The sequence below is a fragment of the Dermacentor albipictus genome, chromosome 10, assembly GCF_038994185.2.
Source record: "Dermacentor albipictus isolate Rhodes 1998 colony chromosome 10, USDA_Dalb.pri_finalv2, whole genome shotgun sequence".
Taxonomy (NCBI): Eukaryota; Metazoa; Arthropoda; class Arachnida; order Ixodida; family Ixodidae; genus Dermacentor; species Dermacentor albipictus.
Window position 1 is genome coordinate 90,474,864 of NC_091830.1, and position 20,313 is coordinate 90,495,176.

Here is a 20,313-nt window from a genome sequence, read left to right on the forward strand (position 1 = left end):
CTTCCCGTATCACCACGCACTCAGAAAGAACTGGTTCAGGCTAATAGTATAATCGTGTGGGTGGTTACGACCGCACTGAGGCTACCGGTCCACGCTAGCGCGACCCGTTACCTACAGGCTGGTCTCTATAATACCCTCGAGGAAATCCTAGAGGCACAGAGGAGTAATCAACTCGTGCCTCTCTCGAACAACCACTGGGAGAGACCTACTCTGAACTCTGGGGTCTGAGCCAAGCGGCACGATCCCGAACGAAGAGACGTGGTTCCTGATTTATGTAAGACCACGACTAACATGCAACTTGAACCGTTGCCACGAAACATAATTTCGCACCACTATCCGGGCCGACGCAAGGCGTGAGCAGACTACTGTGCCCGGTGTTATGAGAATCGCGAAGACACCCTCTATGTCGACGCCGTGGTCTGTCTGCTCGAAGGAACGGTCACGGCTGCTGCCATGACGGAGGACGGACACATGAAATCTGTACCTCGATAAAAACAGTGCGCACCGGCGTGGCTGAGGAGGTCGCGTTAGCCCTAGCAGTGGCGCGTGTGGCCGCGGATTCTACCGTTACAGAAATCTGCACCGATTTTTAAAGTGCATACATATAATATATTCCTTCCAGGCGTAGACCCTAAGACGGTCACACACAGCTTATAAAACACCCCTTCACTTCCTCATCTGGTGGCCATGACGTGGGTGCCTGCGCATGAGTGTGTCCCTTGGAAGGAGCATGTTAATGCGTATGTCGTAAGTCTTTACCTCCGCACCCTCGAAAACCACTTAGCCAACCCCATGTAATAACCAGGAGAGAAGATCTACACCTACCACCAGATTATCAGGTATTACAGGAAAGGGAGATTAAATTTACCTGCCCTCACCGTTCCCTTACCAATGAAAGTTCAATTTGGTGCCAGATTCAAACGAAAGCATTTATTTCTCCCGGTCTCGCACATTTATTTTACCCTGGTCTACATAATCCACAATTTGCCACCCACCGAGCGCCCCGTGCACATCTTTTCCACTGTTTGCGGAGCTGCCCCAAGCCCATGGCGGTGCACTCTATTCTCAATCCTTCCTTTTCCTCGAGGGAGGTCACTATTTGGGCCGCTTGCTCGGATGACCAGCTCTGGCTGGTGGACCGGGCCTGCCTAGAGATGTCGGGCAAGGGGCTCCGGGACGTCTAGGGGCCCCGCCACATCTAAATAGATAAAATAACGTTTTATCTATCATTGGGACGCATGTGCCTGTCGTCACTACATCAAGTTGGTGCGGTCGTCCCTCCAACGTTCGTTCATCGTTTTTCTCGCCCGTTACGCAATACCCGGTGCAGTCCGTCCGAGCTCTGAGGCAGTGACGCAATGCCCTCCACGTTGGCCACTTGGAATGGCCACACTTTTGAAACGCGGTTTCGCTGGTTCGCCATGTTGACGTTCCGGATAAGCGGGGGCCCTGCAGCGCCCACGATTGCACCCACCGCATCGCGACGGCGTTGCCAGCCGCCGCGTTGGTACCGGCTGTAAAAGCAAAGTAAAAATGCGTGGCACGTGCTCGAGGCGAAAGCTTGGCACAGACAGTGTTGCTCACAAAGCCTGCTATGTTGGTTGGCGCAGCCGCCGCTCTGCCTGCCGCCTTTGCGCTTCTGCCGAAATAAGCGCAGGAACGACGGCATGGCTCTAGGACCACCGTCAAGACTGCCTACAATACCATAGTGAGTTATGGCCAGGCACATCAGGGGTACGTCATGCTAAGGAAGCTGCGCAGGTCGACAGACGCGAGCTCTGGCAATGGCAGATAGAATCACTGCGACATAGTTCGAATTATACAGGCGAAAAGTATTTGTTTCACTGCATGAATCAGAAAACGGCTTTTTTTCCTCTCTAATGCCGGCGTGACGAGAAAGGTGCATCACATTCTCCAGGGTTATGGAGATGTTCTATTTCCTTTTGCTGTACTCGGGCATCGCGAAGAGCTCCGGCCATCTGCCTTTCTAAGACTTTCCTAAAGGCCTTGAGGAACGCACTGAGGAACCGCTTTCTTGTCATCAGTGCGGGCTTCACATAATGCATGATGAGGCTCCGGTAGCGCCACAGCGTCGGGCATAGATGCGCCAGCATGTGGAGCTTCGATGCAATTGCTGGCGTTATCCAATTGCTGGCGCGTCTGCCATGACTTGACGCCAGCCGCGGAGCGCTTCGCCCATGTTTCTAAACTGCTCTTCTGCAATTCCCAGGTTGGTTGCCTTGCCTCAATCCCCCCCCCCCCCTTTTTTTTCTCTCTTTCTCTTTCTTGCTCCTCTGCCGCCGTTGAAGTCTATCAAATGGTTGAACATTTCAACGTGTTTTCTGTTTCTTGAAGTGCCGCAGTCTTCTTCCTTATTACAGTGCAAGACATGTGAAATGGGCCGTTGTAGTGCTTGCCGAGTTTCGCTGGACGGTGTTGACCAGATTCTAGTGTGCTCTATGTGCGAGCTTGCTTTTCATGTAGGCGATTGTTCTGGGGTATCTGAAAAGGCGTTAATTCGAAAGCGCGAGACGTTACTGAAAACGTGGAAATGCTCCTTCTGCAAGCCTGTCGGTGGAAAGAGCCATGTTCCCGCTGCAAACCAGGCATCTGATAACAACATCCTTGATAACTTAGCAGAAATTGACCGCAAGCTAAGTTCTCTTCACGAGCTTCCGGCCCAGGTTTCATGCATGGAAAAATCTGTTCAGGTCTTTCTGATCATTTCGACGCTGTTCAACAGCGGCTGGATGCTCATGATAAAGATATAAAAGACGCTAAGAGTCTGTTGGACAAAATTGAGAAACAGGGAACATTTCAGCAGCTCTCACAGCGGGAATCTGATGTTGAGGATCTTGAGAGACAGAGCAGGCGTTTAAATATGGAAATTCAAGGTGTGACTGAGGATGACGGAGAAGACCTGTTGAGCAAAGTAAAGGGAGTCGCCGGAAGATAACAGGTTGCTTTGTTGTGCAGGTAGACCTTCATAGGTTACCTGGAAAGCCAGGGAAGCCGCGAGGAATCATCGTACGTTTTGCAGGCGAGGAATAGGCCACTGCTTGGCTCGCTAACAAACAAAACATGAGAAACAGTCATGATAGGGTTTGCATAGCTGAAAATCTGACCCTCCGTACAAGAAAGCTTCTCTACTTTGCTAAAGAATGGGCTAAAAGTTCTGGCTATAGGTAGCTTTGGTGTTGTAATGGGAAAGTCCGGGTACGTAAATGTGACGGCGATCGTGTGGTTGTTGTAAAATGTTCTGACGACCTTTCTGCCCTAGCTCATTATAAGTGATATATTGAGCTCAACAGAACCATTATGCACCTAGGCTTTAAAACAAAGACAGAACTGTTCTCTACACTACGCGTACAAAAAAAGAGGATTAAGCTGTACACATCTAAATGTGCAATCAGCGAATAATAACAGAACAGAACTGGAAACCTTTAAGGAAACAGAAAACTTGTGCGATGTAGTTATGCTTACTGAAGCATGGTGCACTGACGCTAGCAATATTCTTCAGTTACCTAATAAGAAATTTTTCTATTTAAACAGAGAATCACGACGTCGAGGAGGTGCTTCCTTGTTGCTAAATGAGTGTGTATCATGTGATCCATCTGGCGACTTTTCGTGTACGAATGAAAATATTGATGGGCTATGTGTTTAAACCAATGATACGTTATTTGCTGTTCGTTACCGACCACCTGATGGCTGTTTCAGTACTTTATTCATGTTTATGGATAGTCTGTTGTCAGTTGCCAGTGAAAACCGAAAATGTGTAGTTATTGGTGGTGACATGAATCTTGATATGGGTTCTGAAAACGCAACGACGCGCGAGTTTGTAAACACATTTGTACAGAACGGCTGCATTAATTCCATAGAATCAGCAACTACGGCTACAGTTAGATTTACAAGTGACAGTTACTGCAGTTACAAGTGAAACTAAGCTTGATCTCTTTTTGACAAGTTATCATCCTTCATGTATTAGCAGTTGTGTTTTGGCGCATTGCATGGGTGATCACATGCCAATTTGTATGTATGTAAAAAGCGCAAACATTGCGATACGCAGCGACGCATCTGACATATTTCATCAGGACATTACTGAGCAAACGCTGCAGGCTTTTCAGGCAGAACTAAGCGACGTAAACTGGGATAATATCATTCCGGAAAATAATGCGGGAGTGGCTTACGCTAAGTTTATCACAACGTTTGTTGATGTGTATTCAAAACACTTCGTCTGCAAAAAATGTAACCATAAAAATGTCAGAAAACCTTTCCTAACAAAATACCTGTTTAAGAAAGTACAGAAGCCTTGCCAGCTTTATGGTGAATTTATAAAATACCGTGACCATGCATACCTGAAGGATTTTAAAGAGTATAGAAATAAACTAACCAAAGAGTTACAAAAAACCAAAGACGCATATTATTTCCAGATTTTTTCTTCTTGCTCTCAGAGCCACAAACTTTGGAATAACCTGAATTTTGTATTGGGGCGACAAAGAAGGAGCGAGTCTACAGAACGAATTGCCTGCAAAGGACAGAAGTTATCACGGCAGGAAATGGTCGAACAGGTTAATAAACATTTTGTGTATCGCGATACCTATGTTACTTTTGTAAACCTTCCATACCTTACTTTCCCAGCAAATCAAACCACGCTCTTTTTCCAGCCTATAGATGTTCATGAAGTGCATACAGTATTTTCTATTTTTAAAAACTCGTCATGCATCGATCCTGATGGGATACAAATAACACCGTTAAAACTTGTGCTACATGAGATCACTGAGATCACGTCTGCCCGCAGTGGTGGAGAACCGAGATCAACAGACCACATACAATGAAATTGCGCAGCACTTGTATCTCGGCAGGAGAGACTTTCCCCTTCCACACAAGAAGTTAAATAGAGCGAAGATATTGACCCTCAGATTATTGCAAACAGGCTCGTATCCCAGCCCGGCTTTATTCCACTTATCCCGACGCCTATGCCACTTGTTCTTGCAGGCACTGCAATGACTTAGCTAGCCTAGACCATATGCTCTGGCGTTGCCCCTCGTTACTTGGCACAGAACAAATCAATGAGGACAAGTGGCTCTCCACTATCAAGAGCCTTGATGCCGGGGCGCAACTCTGGGCTGAGGACCCACTATGCGGCGGTCGCGCATGTTCTGACTGTCCCAATGCCGGAACGGCCCGCAGCGCGTTGAGTCGCGTACCTCAGGACCTTCATTTAAGTTTTGCATCCATCCATCCATGAGATCACTGAGCTACTTGTACACATATACAACCTATGCATCTAAACTGATGTTTTTCTTGCAAAGATTAACAGTGCGAGAGTAACAGTACTGCATAAGAAAGGCAACAAGCTAGACATAAATAATTACCGGCCCATATCTGTTCACCCTATCTCTTGCAAAGCTTCAGAAAATATAATATTTGTAAGTTTAAACTCATTCTGTAGTAAGCACAACCTATTTAGCAAATCTCAGTATGGGTTTCAAAAAGAGAAGTCCACAGAGTTTGCCCTACTGCATCATAAACAATATATCCTTACCAATTTCGGAAAAGGTTCATCACTCTCGGTTTATTTGTAGATTTTTTTACCCACACAATTCTTTTTCATAAGCTCAATCGTTATGGAGTTAGAGGACTTTCTCTTGAATGTCTTATGTCATATCTTGAATATAGACGCTAATAAGTGCAGATAAATAGCTTCAGGTCTCAAGAGAAGTTATATACTTTCTGGAGTACCTCAAGGCAGCATTCTGGGTCCTTTGCTTTTTAATCTATATGTTAACGATTTTGGAAATATTCATTTCAACGTAAAATTTTTAATTTACGCAGACGACACCAGTATATTTCTAACATCGCGTTCTTACACCGAGCTTATCACAATATCAAATGAAATGCTCCTGAAACCTAATATATGGTCTAAGCAAAACTGTTTATGTGTCAACCCAACCAAAGCTAAAGCTATAATTTTACGTCCAAAAGGAAGCACCTCCCCTTTACTGCATGGCATAGCCTATAATAATGCTCCGATTGAACTTGTAGAATGCATCAAAATCCTAGGCGAGCAAATTTTCTTCATCGATGCTATGGAATGGCCATGTCAACTTTCTAACGCAAAAACTGAGTCAGATAACAGGTATATTAAGCCGAAACCGTTACCTTCTTCCTACATCAGTTAAAGTACTATTATATAATGCCTTATTCACCTCTCATCTCAATTATTGTCACCTCATATGGGGCAATAAAACTGATAAGGATTTAAACAAACTATTTTTCTTGCAGAGAAGGATAGTGGGCGTCCTCGCAAATGCTCCGTACCACTCACACATGGAGCATTTATTTGACAAGTTTAAAATTGTCACAGTGCGCGAAATCTATAGGCATCCACTTTTGCAGAAGTTTTATCACACGAAAAGGAAAAACGATGTATCCCTTTAAGTTATTATGTTTAGAAGAACGTGTCCCTTCATGTGTCGCAAGAAACACAGAACCCTGGACAGCGCACCGTTTCAGAACCAAATGCCGCTCACAAAAGCTAAAAAGCAACTTACCAAGGCTGTTAAATGCTTACAACAAATCTGGAATTGATACGTGGGCGCTCGCCCCATCAGAATTTTCTCGACCTATTCAGCGGGACTAATCTTCATGTTTATAAGGTCAGCTCTTTCAGAAGTGCGAATTAGTTGAGTTTACAGCTTTCTGTGCACGTTTATATGACATATATATATATATATATATATATATATCTGACATGTGTGAAGCGTTTTGTAACAACTTCACCACGCGCCACGGAAAAATAGAAATAGCTCTGTTGTTGTGCAATAATGAGTTGTCGTGTTTTTTAAAAACTGGGACAGCTTTGCCACGCTCCTGTTGAGAGGGAAATAAACCAGTCCTGAATAATAAATTAGCAATAAATTAAAGCATGTCTGAAATTAGGTGCGAAATATGTTTTATGTTAGCGGGGTGCACCTCATCAATTCCAGCACTTGTTACTGTTAGGTTATTTATCACAGCAGCTAATTGCAGCGTAACTGCCACTGTTATGCTTAATTGTGTTTACTACATAGCTGCAAGGTAGCTGCTGAAGGCCTTGGCGACTTTCGGCTTGCTGCCTATGCGCCGCCACTATTCGTGTCGGCAGCGCATTCTCATTGGAGAAGTCAATCTCATGGCAGAATCGGCGGCAACATTCCAGAAGCTTCGAATATATCCAGGCGCAGTTAGCGCCGAGCGGCAATATTGCAATGGTGAACAAACGGTTGAAGACGGTCATAAAAAACTATGAAGTGCGTCAACATTTGCATTCTAGGTTCACGTAAAAAATCGCGGGAAGCATACGATGGGCTACGTACCGAGCTTGGGTTACACGAAATACGGCTTATTACAGTCATGAACGCCCGCTATTATTTTGTTTTCGTTTCCAGGTCCAATTCCTGGTATATGCTGTAGCGCAAGAGATTGTGTTTTTTTTCCTTGAGGTGAGTAACCATAGGAACTCTTACAAAAGCCTATGTAAGCTACTTTATGACATACGAGACATTTGTCGCTAAAATCTCGAACATTAATGTTGAATTTCCTAATTAAAAATAAAAACAAATTCGGTAATCGAATAGCTTCCATAAATAATATGTGTGAATCCTTACTACACCGTGCACTCTAGCGATTTAATCTGCATTTATCAACCGCAACTATCAGCAATTCTAGCGCAGAAAAAAAGGAGTAGGGACAAAGTCCAGTAAACACAAAGTCGTTACTTCCAAATGAGGCATTTTTCCCAGGCGCAATCCACTTGTGGGCGTGCCTTTGCGCGTACGTGTGTGTCTTTGTCCATGCGTGAGTTTTTGCTTGTGTGTTTGTGCGTGCGCGTGTTTGCGGGAGCCGTAAGCGCAGTTCAATAAATTGGGTGTCGCATACGCGTACGCCATGTTTTATGTGGACCACCGTAGTGCAGGAGTCCTGAGTAACTTCGGGCATCCGGAGAGCTGCAATATGTTCGTCCAAAGCACGGCACGCAAGACGCTCTTGCGTACTGCGCCCACGCCGAAACGTGGTCGTCATTGGCGAGACCTTAGGAAAATTGTACGATGAGAAACTTGTTTCTGATAAAATGTTTTTTTTTTTCGGGGAGAATTGAATCCGCCGCGTCGGGCTCAGCAGCGTAACGTACTATCAAGTGAGCCACCATGGCGCGTGCATCAGAAGATTCATAACTATCATCATCGTCGGCCTATTTTGACGTCCAGTGCGGCACCAAGGACTGTTCAAGCGATCTCCTTTTACCCGTGTCTTCCTACTGTTGATTTCAACGTGCGCCCTCAATTTTTGTTTAATTTCGTCACCGCACATAATTCTCTGTCATATTTATTACACTACGCTTCCCTTTTTTTTGAGACCCATTTTGTAAATCTAGTGGCGTCCGGTTATCCTTGGCGCACATTGCATGGCGTGCTCAGCTACATTTATTTTTATTTATTTTATTTATCGGCTCGATCGCTATTTGCGCGGTCATTAACTTGTTCTAGAATGACCGCGCTAACCTCCAAGTTGATTCCCCATGTGTAATCACGAGTAGGCTGCAATGAGTGTACACATTTCTCTTCTTTTCCGCGCTTCCCTTGTGATCTCACACATTCGTCTCAGCTTGTGAGCGGCAATAAAAGAAATATATTAAAGCTGCTTCCAACCCGCCGGGGTGCATACGCGGCTATGGCCTTACGCAGCTCAGAGCGAAGTCAGGGGTTCGATTCCTGGCCGTGGCAGCAGCCTTGTGATCAGGAACGAAATGCAAAAACAGCCGTGTGCGCTGATTAACCTCCTAGCGTTGGTCAAAGTAATGCGGAGTACCTTTAGGGTTTTGAAGCTTGGCTGGTGATCTCATGGTCACCGACAACACCCCCATGGAAAAAAAGGGCCGACGTGTTCTCGCTTGCTCTCTTTACCATGGCGCGTTCCCACTATGGGGCCCTGACCAAGAAAGCGGCGGTTAAATGGAAAATATTTATAGGAAAACGTGTTCTTTTGAGAGCAGAGAACGCTAGGCGGTAAGAAATTGTATTCAATTTATTTTGAAATCTGAAAAAAATCAAGAAATAATCGTGGATAGCCATGTTGTAACATAATTATTAATCAATCAGTAAGTTAACTAGGTATTCTGCTTGTGTCACCAAGGGGCTCGCACGCGCCCATGCGCGCGTTCCTGTGGCTAAAGCCCAATGTAAATGTCCCAAAGCAGGGACCGCATTCAGTGTTCATAGCTACGTCTAATTTTCGGAAGTACATTGTGTTTATTTTCCTGGATTGCAAATCCATGGCCAGGTTAGTAAAAAATATTCAATGTTTTCAGGTTCCTTGCAACAATGGCTTAGTGGGAGCAGAGCCACAGTAGATATGTGTAGATAAAGATTGTTTGGTGCAATACGGCATCGTGAATCTGTGAGAAAGGTTTTGAATATGGGCGTGGATTGAATGTCTACTATGTACACCGAACGGTTTATGTCTTTTACTTGGAATGTGTGTTTTTCACAGTACTTATTAAGAGATACTTTTATAAATCTAGCAGCGGCGATATAGGTATAAGTCGGCAGAACATACGTGATTGGTCTATCTGTTCATATCCGTGCAAGTTTCTCGGCTATGTTTTTTTATTTAAAAACAAACCACGGTGACCTGGCGCCCATTTCAAGCACTTCAGGCGTAAGGTCGAAGAGATTAACCATTCTAGTTCATCCAAAACAGTCCTGTCTCTGCATGAGGTGAGGGCGCTGCTCAGCGAGAACGAATCGGTCACTATTAGAGATTTATTTAACAATACTGTCAACCCCTTTGCGAGGGTCCTTACAGATGCGAAGAATTCACGGGAAGTTTTTGAAGAGCTCGAGTAATTTCTCATAATTCTGCTTGAAACTTGGGTATAAAATCACCAAGTCGCATTGAATGCGACCAGCATAGCGCCCCATAAAGTATGCCCACTGCCGACGGTGAAGATATTTATGTCTGGTTGTTTGGACGCCTTCGTTGTCTTCTTTACCAGCGAACAAATGCTATTTTTCTTGCACCGAGAAACTATTTACACAAACTAAGTTAATGGCACTTGTTCACAGGGATATGGCAATATGATTTTTCGGCCGTAAAACCCCGCAATGTAACAAGGCGGCCGCCGAATTAAAGTATTATAACTGGCTCGAATTAAGAGCCCCCCCCCTTCCTCCACAGCATCTCTACACGACTCCAGAGCTAACTCTAGACGTCTTTACGAAGGCGTCTCTCCAACGGAGCGAAGCTTTACCCTGACATTCTCATCCAGTGCCACTAATAGGGCAGAACGGCTGCAACCATAAAACATTGATTGTCTGGACGGTAAGCGCGAAGACCGGTCGCATCAGCGGACAATACTGTGTCACTGAGCGACACGGCTGCTATTGCGTAGAGCAGTAACACGGAAGTGTTCGCAATTCCATACAATGGCCTCTCCTTTCAGTAGAGACCTTGCGTTGGAGGGAACACCATTGGCGTTCACACACTCGCCTGCACAAATAACGCCTTTGGGAAATATAGGTTATACGATTAACATTTCTGGGTGCTTTGTGCGCACATAAAGACCCGGTGGGCTCAGTATCCAACTTTTCCTGCCAACTTGGGCCACTGGGTAATGTAGGTTCCATGGGCTGATGGCTAAAGTCCTCAGCCGCTGTCCTCAAGGAAGCCGGTTCGGGACCAATCGTCGGACCAACTTTGTTCACTCGGTGCATGACATTCGGTATGTGCTTATTTTAATGAGCGTCCTTATACTAGCCTGGGTCACTGGGTGTATGTCGCTGGGTAAGTGCCGTTCTGAATTAACAAAAAGATTGTTTAATATTACCCGCTATCGAGCGTGATCGAACCTCCGTCACGTACATCCAGAAAACCTTCTCTAATTATACATATAAAGAAGCGCCACAGGCGAGCTTCATGGTGGTGCAGCTATGGGATAGCATATCCGCGGGGGAAGAGCAGCAGAGGAGCCAGGCCACATGCAAGCGTCCACATGATGCGTTTCGGCCGTCGCAGTACGGTGTGTCCCCTGCATAGTTTCCGTGCAGACTGCGTTCAGGGCTGTTTATGCGTGACTCACTGAACGTTCCTGCGTAATCAATAGTGCTCGCCTAAGTTCTAAAATGCACAGCGCCGTTGTCTTCGCGCACGTGTTCTTTTTTCATTTTTTTTACTTGTTATGATCCCGTGCTCGGTGGAAGGATTAACAACACATAAAATCAGCGTTAACACTGCCCCAAGAATGTAACTGAAATACACCACGCAAAGTAAAAAGCTGTCCGGCATATGACACATAGAGTTTCTCTTTTTGTGTGCACATTTAAGGATGCTGTCACACTCCCTTCTTAAAGAACAGTGGCAAAACATGCGTACTACGCTGTTACAGTGTTTTCCAGCGACAGAATAAATAATTCACTGCAAACATTCCCATTAAACGACAGAGTTCAAAAAACATTGTCCACTTGTGCCCTACATCATCAGCTAATTTAAAAGCGATTTATGCTTCCAGGTACATTGGTCATCACACGTCACCGAAAAGTCATGCGTATAACGTTTTCAAGAAAGCCTTGATGCGAAGCTTTCCAATGTACAAGTCCCCGTAGTGGTGCGGTACCGCTCTCAAGAAGCTTGATATTTTGAACCTGAATGACGTGTTTTCTTTGCAAGTATCAAGATAGGAGCTGCACTTGCCAGCTAACGTGAAACGTTCTATTTCTTTTCCATGTGAATATATGTAGTTATTCCTAGCTTACTGATACCATTGTGATCGGATTTATGACGCACTTCTTCTGTTGTCACTCATAGGAAATTTACCTAACGATACACGATACCGCTTCGGCCATATTTATTTCAGACAAACAAATTTTCCGTACTTGAATATACTAGCCGTCATTCGGCGTAGTTTTCCTTCTCTTCTTCCACACCCCTTTCTCACAACTACGGTTTCGTTTCTTCCGTGCCGTGATGTATGGTGCAGCGGACCTCAAAGGCAGAATAATGCGTCAAAATAGTAGGGGTAATACACGAAAGTCCCACTATTAACTTTTTACCTAATGCTTTTAAGCGCCGGATCGCAATACATTAAACTGACCTGTGTGTACATGTTATATCAGGGTAAGAATTACGATTCTTAGCTTCTCCTCGCCTTTTTAGGGCGGTCAGTCTCTATAGCAGTGCGAAACAAGATCAGACGATGATGTGCGCATGTAGCCTAACTCTGATATGATGTCACTGGTTCTGAATACAAATAGCGTTTTCACAACGCTATACATCGTCATAGAGCACGCTGATCAACTAGGATATTGGAAATGAACTAAAATACAAGCAACAATAAAGCATTTTTCTTTTTCCGAGAAAGACGTAGCCGCTTCTTTTTTGCGTCAGCTGTGCGGCCTAAATCATGGAGAAAACGACATCGGCCGGCATATTTACGGAAAGATACGATGACGTCATGGGAACGCAAGAGGCAGGGTTCCTTCAACACTCGACTGCTATAGTTCGACTGGAAAGTGTTTTAGAATTGGTACGTCAACAATAACCTTAAACAAACGAGTGCATAAATAAAAAAAAACGTTCGAACCTGAACTTGTGGGATATGTTAGGAGCTCTAAATAAACGCACGGAAGCGCAAACATATTATGAATGTGCTAAGGGAAAAAGACTTTACGAACCAGATGGAGTGCGACCATTAAAGTGTACTTTATCGCCGATAATGTTGGGTTCACTTGACTTAGCCAGGGCAACAGTCACGATCTGCACACGGCTCATGCCAATGTTCCGCTTGGCCGCCGCTGTTGCGTTGAAGCGGTAGACTGCACCAGCGTCCCTCGTTCGCCGCTGCTGTCGCGTTGCTCACACCGGCGTTTTGACAACGAGTGTCCGCGTGCGTCGGGTGTGATGCGTTCGTGTTTGCACCTGCGCGCGCTGACACCATACGCTTGTTAGTGCACGTAGTAATCGAATGTCTACAAGCTGTCTCTTAATCTACTATCGCAGTCAATGCATTATTTCTGGGCGAAAATGCGATTGCTTTTTTTACCTGAACGACGGTAACAGGTACAAACAATCGGGCAACCATATAACGATTTCAATAACCAAGCTTTTTCTCATAGCACATCGATTTTTTGTTCGCTCACAAAGAAAAAATAGGAAATCAGCTAGGACTTTCGATACCATAACACACACACAAAAAAAAAACAATATTCAGTAGGCTGCGTCGGGGACACAGGCGTAGTGCGGTGTGGAAAGCGTCTTGCGCGTTCTTTTAATGGTGCATGGGCACTAGGCTACAAGAATGACGTAACCAAATACACAAGAAACATTTATTACCGCTTTACGAACCTTATATGCTAGGCGTATGAAATATGGAGTGAATTATAGGCGAAATCGAATTTCACTCGTGCCAAGACACCACTTTATTCCTGTGTTGGTGCAAACTTTATGTGAAGAACTCGCTGAGCAGTGACTTTATAATCCCTACATGCCTGGTTCCGTCGCTCATGCCTACAAAGACTATTCTTAGTTCTAACCCTTGAAAACCATATTTTAGGGCGCTAGTCTTATGTGATCACAAAGAAAGCTCCAGGCGAATCTTCGACGTCACTGTGCGGTTCCGTCGAAATTCCAAGCCCAATAATAATGCTACCTAAATTCGCATATCATGGGTATGAGGGTGAGCCAAAAGCGATGGTACCTGTATATTCTCGCCACCTTGTTCCCCGAGCAAGGGGTAGAGGGACCAGCGTGGCTGGCCGCCACTGCGCATGGCGCAGATAAGGGTAGTACTGTGCTCGCTGTCTTAGACTCAAACTGAGGTGGGTCCAATATTTAGGCGAGCCAAGATGGCTGGTAGCGTTTCTCGGGTGCGATGCAACGAGAGAGAGCAAGATTGGGAATTCACTCGCCGATCCTGCCGCTCCGCATCACGCAAGAGTTGTGACAGCGTACGTGCGGGCTCAGCCACTGAGCGTTAGGGCTCCTCGTTACCAAGCCAGTCTTTCAGATTGAAAACACGGTCGCTGCAGGCAGCATACTTGTTCATATCTCCACCGCGCCGCCCTTAGAGCATGCATGACATCCCTCGTCATTTTGCCTAAACCATCCACGTTTGCCCGGGAAGAAGTATTCATAGGTCAGAACGAGGCAAAAGCGGTGTTCGATTTCCTAATATATTTCCTTAAGAATGCTGCAGCCGAAGATTGCGCCTTTAAAAGGAAGGTTTATTGAGGCGAAATTACCTAAACGCACGTGAACGGATAGATCGTTTTTCTTGGCAACAATCGTGTCAATTTTGAAGAGGATTCTTGCATGTTAATGTCAGCTCAACTGAATGTATAACCTACATAGACGTACACGCACACAGATAATATACAGGTGCCTGCATACAAGAACGAACACATAAACACGTACACGAACAAACACCCACACGCATCTGTACGCGCACACACACATGGACTTGGACAAACGCGCTCACACACAAACACGCACATGGACAGAAACACGCACGTAACAGTGCGTATTTGTGTTCAAACATCCATGCATGCACACAAACATACACATAGTTACTGACACTACAAACACACGACCATAGGCACTCACAACCACACGCTCATGAAGGTACACACAAACACACATAGAGAGATGATCGAAAACACTTACGGGCAAGTACACATAAAAACACGAACGCCCATAGACCTGCACGTACGCATGCTCGCGCAACACACAACCGTGCAGACACACCCACACAAGGGCCTACGCGTGCGCAAGAACACGTATACAAAGGCGCACCTACTCACTCACTCACTCACACTCACTGCACATGCTTGTTTGAACCCGCACATACACCGCACATGCGTACGCATACACAGATACACACAGTTAGAAAAGCACACGCACGAAAGCGCGCAGAGGCCTGTGCGCACACCCTCAAAACTCGCTTACGCCTCAAAGCTGACAGAAAAAATTTGGAGGACGCCTAAGCTTCGCGTTTAAAATGAAGCTTTAGCTTGGGTGCTCCTATCTAAATACTCGTAAAAGGAGAATTCTTTGTTGCCGGCAATCACTGTACCAAACTTGACGAGGTTTGTTGAATTTAAAACAAACACAAATTCTATTGACTGTTTCTTTCCTATTTTTTCTTTTGTTGGTCAATTTTTTACTAAAAATTGGCAAAAAGCACAACTTGTCCGAAAATGAAACTATCAAGTTTACAACTCTGGTAACTTGGCAAAGAAAAATTATTGGTGGCCTCCAAAATATTCACGCACCAGCGCGCAAATGTTGGACGCTGTAGCCGGTCAATATAAGGCAGTAACGCTCGAAAAGGGGGTTGTTTGAGTTTTCGCGTAACATAACTCTCTTTTCTCGTATATTGAAATTACAATCCTACGCTATCATGTCTGTAGGTTGGGTGTTAGTCGTATTTTATGATGTTTCTGCGCATTTCCACTAGAGAAATTCCACTTGTTCAGTAACTTTATAGCTCCACATAGAAGGCCTGGGTGTGGGGTTCAAAAATCTGGGTGGTTCACGTAGGTCGGTCAGTCGGACGCCTCGCATTGGGCGCTCACGGAAAGGCTACAAATGAAGCTGTGCAGGGTGATATGGGATTGAGGCGTTTTGAAGTGAGGGAAGCGCACAGAAAAATTGAGTATGAAGAACGACTGTGGAAGATTGGCCGATAAAAATGCACCCTAATGAATCATAGTGTAAAAAGAAAGCAATAAGCAGATTGATTCTGCAATGAGTGACCTTCGTGGTTGCGTGTGTCACGTGCTAGGAAATTTCTTCGTCTTTCCGGGCGGGAAAGCGTTCACTACTCTGCAAAATGCCGTGCAGAACGCGAACACTTACGTGCTCATTAATAAGAAGCCAAATGACGGAAAACTTCTGAGGTTGTAGAATGTGCACAATATCGCTTGCGTGGTGTGGCTGTAGGGTTAACATTTTTTTTTAATTGTAAACGAAATTAAGAATCCCATTAACATTCCAGCAAGTGTGTAGACGTGGCCGTAACATTTCTTCTTACGTTTTCTACAGCTGTTCATCGTCTACAGATTGGACCTGTTCGTCAAGAGCTTACCCCAGTAACCGGACAAAGGCTTTCCCAGCGCGAGCCTCCCACACAGCACGGAAGGATCTCCTACTCGCCCGCGAAAGCCAGGATTTTGCATCTCAATAACAAATTCAAGGGCGCACATGATCCTTATGATTCCTTTTGTGTGTGTGTCCTCGTGCTTGGAGGGGGGAGCGGAGGGGTGCGAGTTTTGGAATGCAATGAGGGGAGTATCTTTTGCAGCATTTTTCCTTAATGGAAGCAGCTACTGTACACAGGGCTCACGAAAGTGTGGTGCTTTATTTTCAGCAGAATTCGAATATTTAATGTTAACCCAGGAAAGCTGAAGAAACACGCCCACCCAGCGGAAAAATTCCCCACTATTCTAGAAACTTCTGATCGACACTTCACAAGTGTCCCTTCACGATGAATGGTAATAATGCGAAACAGCTCTGCAAAACCTGCAGCTAATGCGCCACTAGACTTGCACCCTTTAATTCCCTACACAGAACTATGGAGGTTTGCACTGAATCGCGCTTACATTCCAACTATTTACGCCCCCGCAGCATAGACCTGTACCTAGCGGGCTAGGGAATTGCACGCCTATTCAGCTCATGTGTGCAGGCTTTTGCTGCTTTCTATTACAAATGCGTTTTGTAGTCAATAATTTGCTCTGTAGTAGAGGTCTGCAATTAAACGGAACTTTTCTATAAAGAATCAAATGAGCCCCTATATTGAATACGCTCTAAGTATCGCACAGTCATTATTTTTAAATATGAATATTGTAATTGCGATATGAAATATAAGGACACTTCAGGCGCATTTTCTCCATCGTCGTGGCCGTGATGTTCCCTATAATGCCCTAACGCGATAACACCGTGGACACGTGCGGTATGCTGTCTGACTTCATCTGGCGCACGCAAGGGAGCAAGGCGGGAAGGAAACACGCCATCTTCCATTCCGTATGATGCAGGCGCACGAGCATTACCTTGAAAGCGATTGCGAGCAAGTAGTGAGCCGAGTGGTTATGCGGCCCCTATCTCGAAAGCAATGAGTGTAGAATGAGTGCAAAATCTAGGCCTGCGAAGGCTCATAGCTTCGTGTACGCTGTGTTGTCGCCGCTTAGTTCGCGTTGAAGCGAGAGGCAGCACGCGGGTCAATTCGCTCGCTGCTGCTGCCGCTCTTACCACGTCCGCGTTTTGACAGTCAGGGCTTGCACTCATCCAGTAAGACTTGTTTCTATCGCGCAGAATCGCGCAAAAGATTGCCCTTGTATTATGGCACAATCTGCTGTTATATTTGACTGAAAACTTTAAATAAAGAACAGCCAATTCTGTAAAACGGACAGCCATAATATACAGATCGTAAGACAAAATAGGAGCGCATTCGACTTTAGAAAACGGATGGCTCTGTATTCTGAATCTGTACGATGCAGTTCAACCGCTACAATAAAGGTGCTTCCCGTATTGGGAAAACGGAAGATTGTATTCTGAATCGGTGCTATGCGTTCGAACCGTTAAAACACCGCTGTTGCTTGTGATGCGTTTTGCGTATCATATTCATTGTTTAGAGAACGTACTTTGGGGAAGGTACCCGCCGTGGTTGCTCAGTGGCTATGGTGTTGCGCTGCTGAGCACGAGGTCACGGGATCGAATCCCGGCCACGGCGGCCGCATTTCGATGGGGGCGAAATGCGAAAACACCCGTGTACTTAGATTTAGGTGCACGTTAAAGAACCCCAGGTGGTCGAAATTTCCGGAGTCTCCCACTACGGCGTGCCTCATAATCAGAAAGTGGTTTTGGCATGTAAAACCCCCATAATTTTTTTTTGTGGGGGGGGGGAAGGAAAGTGCCGAAGACGAGCGAGTGTCAGGGGAATTTTATCGCTGCGCTATCTGCTGAGATCAGCCGCGCTGACACCTGCATTCGGAAAGTGCATACGTGATCCACGCTTTCCGGTGGTCTTGAACACACATGATAGCGTGGCGCAAGCCGGCTGATAGCGCAGCGATGCAATTCTCCCACGCCCTGCGTACTTCTGTCCTCTGTGGTACATGTCCTATAATGCAAATGTCATGAAGACAGTTCCCAGCAGTAGCAACAGGTGGATAGTGAGGAAACTGTCTGGCCCACAACTTTCCACTTTGTGATTTGCATGAATTGCACATATCTAAAAATAGGTGCCAAAATTTAGTCAACTTTTTTTTAGATCTCAGAAGCAATTTTATGTTTAACCACTCGCAATGCACTCTTTGCTGGGGAGAGTTGGTACTGGCCCGACGTGCCTAACATGCATGAACTTGCCGCTTTTAGGAGAAACAAATATTATCGGTGAATTTTCATTCAAAGGAAAGCGGCAAGAATGTTAATCCCAGAACATAACAAAGCGGTAAGTTATCTGTTAGAAAAACATAAACCTGGATCAACATTCTTGGAACAACGGATGCTGACGCAGCCGACATTTAAAAAAAAAGGGCACTTCTCTTCATGGCAGCAAATTCTTTCGTTGGCAGAGTTTTTATGTGAGCACAGCTCACTCAGCTCTACCCTCATCGGGGGAGCAGAAGCTGGTGCATTTAGTAGATGAGAAGTGTTAGGTTTAAAATAAAGGCAGGAAGGGTATGATTACCAGTGATTCTGATGTAGCGACTAGGGGCACTGCATTCATTTCCTACAAAAGTTGGAGTGACCAAATCAGACAACGTTCCACACAAGCAACCTTGTCTTCTCAGAATTCAAAATAAGAATTAGGATAGTTTGGGCATGTGAAAAACAAGCAATCAATAATTACGAAAAATAAGCTTTGTATCAAGGTGTATTTCGTTAAAGTAGCTCTGAACGACTTTTGCCGAAGTGAACACATGCATTAGAAGTTACAATAGGCTTTTTCCGAAATGCTTTGCCGCAAAAAGTACTGCAATGTGCTCAGCGGAAGCGGAGCTATTCCCAATCAACCACCCTCTTCACTGCGCTCCCGTTTTTTGTTCATTGCCTTGCTCTGCGAAGGATATATACGGCTAAAGGGGGGCATGACCCCAATGCGCCTTCTATATCTCACCGGGCTAGGCCGGTTAAATTTGCTTTTGGAAGTAAACGTAGACAGCGCTACTTCCGATTTTGGCGCCTACTACGCGCCAAGCGTAAGCCAAACACGGTTGTCCTCGGCGAGTAGCAGATTGCTTGGCCAGTGGACGCGTGGCGGCACACAGTGGCACCGCGGTATCTACGCTACGTAGAAGACCGCAGCTACATGTAATTTATTGATATTGCCTAATAAATGTTCTGACCACTTTGATTGCCTGTTCTTCACCTGAGCACCCATTCTTGACTATAATAAACCACCGACTCCTTGTCCTACGTATCACATATGGTTTAATTAGCCCTTTTAAATGTAAACTATAGGTTACCGCCTATTCATATTGGCTCTGTAATCCAAACTGCTGTTCTTGTCACATTTATGCATTACATTACGGTCACCGAGTTTCTTTACATCGACCATTACACGGTCATTACCTCCTACGCATGATTTCTTGTTTTATATTCGCTGCTGTTGAAATTCCATGCGCTGGCTCTTCACAATATTGTACAAATGGACAGCACAACCACGAACCTATCAGCGAAATTTCCTGCGGATCTATAAAACAAAGTAAGTACTTATATTTTTTTCAAGCAACCCTCCTAGGTAATTGTCATCTCTGTGTCCATCATTGCTAAGCATTCTGGGCTTAGGCTGTCGAAGCTGCATTGTCAACGCACTTACAACATCACTGACAAAATGACAAAAACAAGAACACAGCCACTACCCAGAAACTCCTGTGTCTCCACAGAGGCACAGTGGAAGCGGAATGGAGTATTACGTTTGGCTGAGGGCCTTTGCAAGGCAACTGTCTGTGAAGCCATCTCCTTCCCTTTTCTTTGCCACAAAGTGTGCCCACCATGTGACCCTGCCCTCGGCAAACTCATTGGAATGAGCTTGTTCGTAGTGAAAGGAAGAGCAACGCATAGAGACATGCTTTAAATACAAGGCATTAAAAACAATTGGCCGACGATTGCGCTTCTTGGAAATGCGATCTTTGAGCGCAGGTGCAGCCCTATTACAACAATAGGCAACAGCATACAGAACATGCAGTGCCGAACGGAGGCGGTTCTGCGTTTCCAATTGGGCAGCGCAGACCGCAATCCGCCGCTATCGACACGGCGCTCCGGCGACGCCCCATCGCG

The 20,313-nt window shown here is 45.3% G+C and overlaps 1 protein-coding gene across 1 annotated transcript in view; it reads left to right on the plus strand.

Annotated features, from left to right (window-relative positions):
- LOC135910230 (uncharacterized) overlaps positions 1-16,249 on the plus strand; it is a 164,709-nt gene extending 148,460 nt beyond the window's left edge. Inside the window, exons 14-15 of the mRNA XM_070526645.1 lie at positions 7,431-7,484; positions 16,078-16,249. Of these exons, the coding sequence (XP_070382746.1) occupies positions 7,431-7,484; positions 16,078-16,128 (105 nt within the window). The 3' untranslated portion in view covers positions 16,129-16,249. The remainder of the gene's footprint in view (positions 1-7,430; positions 7,485-16,077) is intronic.
- The last annotated feature ends 4,064 nt before the right edge of the window (positions 16,250-20,313 follow it).